We start from the raw sequence: 3298 nt of genomic DNA, 5'->3' as shown, positions 1-3298 counted from the left end.
CCTGCTGAGCAAACTAGAAGAGAGAAAAGCAGGTGCCTGTGTAGGCAGTGTTGCTCTGATCTCTGAAGCTGGTTAGGAGACCGGCCAGCTTGCACTAGGTTATAGGAAAGAAAGAAAAGCCCTGAGGATGCTTCCCAACACTAGTCATGGGAGCAGTGCTGAAAACCACACCTGATGCCATAAATGTAAAGACCTCTGACTCCCTGCAGTGGGTTAGAAATTTGGGAACAGTTGCCTTTTTCCGACTTCCCTTCTGCCAGTAGGGCAGCAAAGTACTTTACCCACAAGCCAAGCCTCAACCCTGGTGCTCTTTGCAAGACCTGACCTGTTTTATCTTCTCCCGCTGCTCAGATGCGCTTCCGCTGGAGTGGATGTGAAGGCTCTTCTTGTACATGGCCATCCGTGTCTTCCCTTCACTCCGCTGGATTTTGGGGAGACGGGCTCTCTCCTGCTGCTGCCGAATTTTCAGCTGCTCCAACATGCGCTGGTTGTAGCGCTGCATTTGTTCCCTTTCCTGCAATGGCAGACGGACAGGTATCAGAGGAGGAGGAGGGACACCCCAGGTCAAATAGACAGTGCTGAGGAGAACAAAGAGAACTGGAAAGCAGATCTGGGAGGTGCACAGAGGTAGCTGGTGACAGCACCTCTGACAGCAGCTCCAAGGGGACAAGAGGTGAAAGCAGCTACCAAACATGCTGTGAAAGCAGCGGCGAAAGGAGCTGGAAGGAAGTAGAAGTGACTGAGACATGCCAGTCTTCACTCACTGCTCTGGGAATCCACCATCCCATATACTGGATAGTGACAGATTTCCAGAGAAGCCCCCAAAATTCACAACTGCTTCTTGTGTGTTAAATGCACGCAGCACAGAATACACATCCCATGGAAGCAGGCTGAGCGTTATTCTGGTCCTTTTTCACTAATAACGACCAAATCCCGTAACTCCTCACCCACCCTTACCCACTTACAGCCTGGAAGGGAAACATCCCTCCTGGGGTCACCCAGGCACCCTGCCGACCAGCACCGGCATAGGAAGGTGCTAACTCTTCACCTTCTCATGCTTCCGGAGCAACTCATGCCTCTGGAGGAAATACTGGTCCTTTAGCTGCTGCTTGATAAGCTGGTGTTTCTCCTGTTGCTGGTGCTCTTCGAGATCCCAAATGCATGCCTCCCGGTCTGAGGAAGGGAGAAGGGTCAGGAGACAACCCACCCTGACCCCCCAGCTCAGTCACATGTAGCATCCCAAGCACAAGCGATCCCTACATTTAGGAGCTGTGCAGCAAAGGCAGGGGTTGATCATTCAAACTCCCGTTTTCCAAGAGAAATTGGTTGCAAACCATATTGGAGAATCATTTCTTGCAATTATGAAGCCTAATTGGTTCATATTTGTAAAGCACTTTAATCTTCAAAGTGCTAAGTATTATTATTGTTAAACATTTAGACAGGATCTGGCAAGGCTGTTTTTTTTTTAAATCTTATCCTACCAGCTTGCAACTCTGTCACAGCATCTGTTGCGTGGGAAGAGCCAGTGTTGGATAAACCCATCGCTACAGCATTTGCTTTCCTCCTTTACAGCCTTTGCCACCCACCTCTCATGAGCTGCTGCTTTTTGTTCAGGCACTCGCGTTCCTTGTCACAGATCTCTCTCTTGTTCTGGGCAGTTATATTCTTCATGGCTAGCTCCATGTCCTCCTTCTGCTTGGCCAAAAACTCCTGTTCCTGGAAGAAAACAGCAGTACCACCATGAGCCCTCCTTCTGCTGCAACTTGAGAAGCATCTGGTGGTGTTTTAGAAACTGCCAGTCCCTCAAGGGGGAAAAATTCTGAGGTTGTGGCAATCTTTTCTCAGCCTTACCATGGTTTGTTTTTTCTGGGCAAAGTCATCCATCTTCACCTTCATGTTCCCTTTGCGCTGTTGCCGTGGCAGCTTCTCAACCTCATTCTTGACCTTTATGGGGGAAAATGAGATTTATCAGCAGGTAACTTGAGGCCAAGAACAACCCCACCTAATGTTGCTAAACAGCTGGACCTCAGGAAACACCCGAACAGGCCAGAGAAAAGCAAGAGCTTCCTCCTAAAACACCAGCAACTGCTTCCCCTCAAGTTCTGCTACAGAGAAATGCCAAAGCTTTCCTGGAAGAAACAGATGCAGGAAACCAGCTTTCTTCCATCCTATCCCCATTTTTACCTCCTTCTTCATCTGCTTCAGCTGCTCCAGGAATTTGACATGGTCCCGCTCCTGCTCCAGGCGAATGCGCTTGGCCTCCTCGCGCCGGCGCAGCGAGTGATCTTGTTCCATCTTCTCAATCTGCTGCTTCTGCTGCCGTTCGAGGTTTTCCAGTTCGGTGTCGTAGAACTTCTTCTTTGTCTGTATGGGAAGGGAACAGAGGTCAACCTCAGCCTTCTCTCTGCTTCGTCTCCTCACAAAAGTTAAAAAAAAAAAGAAAAGAAGAAAAAAAAGAGGGCAGAGGTTATTCTTGCATGGATTGAGCCTCTTCACCGAACACAGAGGAGAGAAACCTCCCAATAACACCCCACAAAGCACCCAGGGTAGAGCCAGCTCTAGCATGAGCACAAGGCATTTTTGAACTTGTTCTAGTGCTGATGCACTTCAAGCCTTCCTCCTGCTTACGTCCTGATCTGCAACATCCCACTACGACCCACGGCTCCGGGCAAATATTAGCAGGCAGCAAAGCTCAAGCCTCACAGTTCTTCCTCTGCAGACAGGGATCTCCAGGTTTGAGGGCACTGCACTCTGACAGCTCCCTCGTATCCGATCTCTGCCTCCCTGCAAGCTGCAGGGGTGGAGCATCCCCACGTCAACGAGAGCAGGTTTTTTAAAGAGTAAAGGAAGCAGGTCTGGGGCTTTTGCACTTTGTGCTGTACAGTGAGTAAACCTCACGAACGAGAAGCGACTTGCCGAGATGGGCATTCGCAGACACGGCACGTCAGGGCTGGAGAAATACAGCGGAGCACAGGAATGAGGGATGGCTCCCAGCCTGCTGCGAGGGGATGGGGATACCAGGCGCACATGCTAGGTGAATTAATAAAGGGGGATTTGAAAGATGTTCATGAAAGCTTTAAAGGGACTTATCTGCAAAATTATTTTACTTCAACAGAAGCTGCCAACAGAGGCACTAAGTAAGCCCAATTTATTCAATTTACACTCAAACACTTGCCAGATTTCCTGCTGTCACACATTGGCCACATTGCTTTCTTATTTAAATCTCCTTTTCTGTGAAATACAACAGCATTATAAACTATTTCTCGCATTATCCAGGAACAAACATAGAAGAAAATCA

General features: G+C 48.9%; 1 protein-coding gene across 1 annotated transcript in view; it reads right to left on the bottom strand.

The window, feature by feature from the left end:
• Positions 1-2364, bottom strand: part of LOC104509706 (serine/threonine-protein kinase 10) — a gene marked incomplete at its 5' end in the record, with an annotated part of 3258 nt that extends 894 nt beyond the window's left edge. The window contains 6 exons of the mRNA XM_010151741.1: positions 1-13; positions 321-514; positions 1049-1173; positions 1587-1716; positions 1852-1944; positions 2185-2364. The exon at positions 1-13 is cut by the window's left edge and continues 108 nt beyond it. Coding sequence (XP_010150043.1) covers positions 1-13; positions 321-514; positions 1049-1173; positions 1587-1716; positions 1852-1944; positions 2185-2364 — 735 coding nt within the window. The remainder of the gene's footprint in view (positions 14-320; positions 515-1048; positions 1174-1586; positions 1717-1851; positions 1945-2184) is intronic.
• Between the last annotated feature and the right edge of the window lie 934 nt (positions 2365-3298).

Source organism: Eurypyga helias, unplaced genomic scaffold (assembly GCF_000690775.1).
Source record: "Eurypyga helias isolate BGI_N326 unplaced genomic scaffold, ASM69077v1 scaffold6005, whole genome shotgun sequence".
NCBI classification, from domain to species: domain Eukaryota; kingdom Metazoa; phylum Chordata; class Aves; order Eurypygiformes; family Eurypygidae; genus Eurypyga; species Eurypyga helias.
The sequence above is the reverse complement of the archived record's forward strand: the minus strand, read 5'-3'. Positions and strand labels throughout refer to the sequence as shown.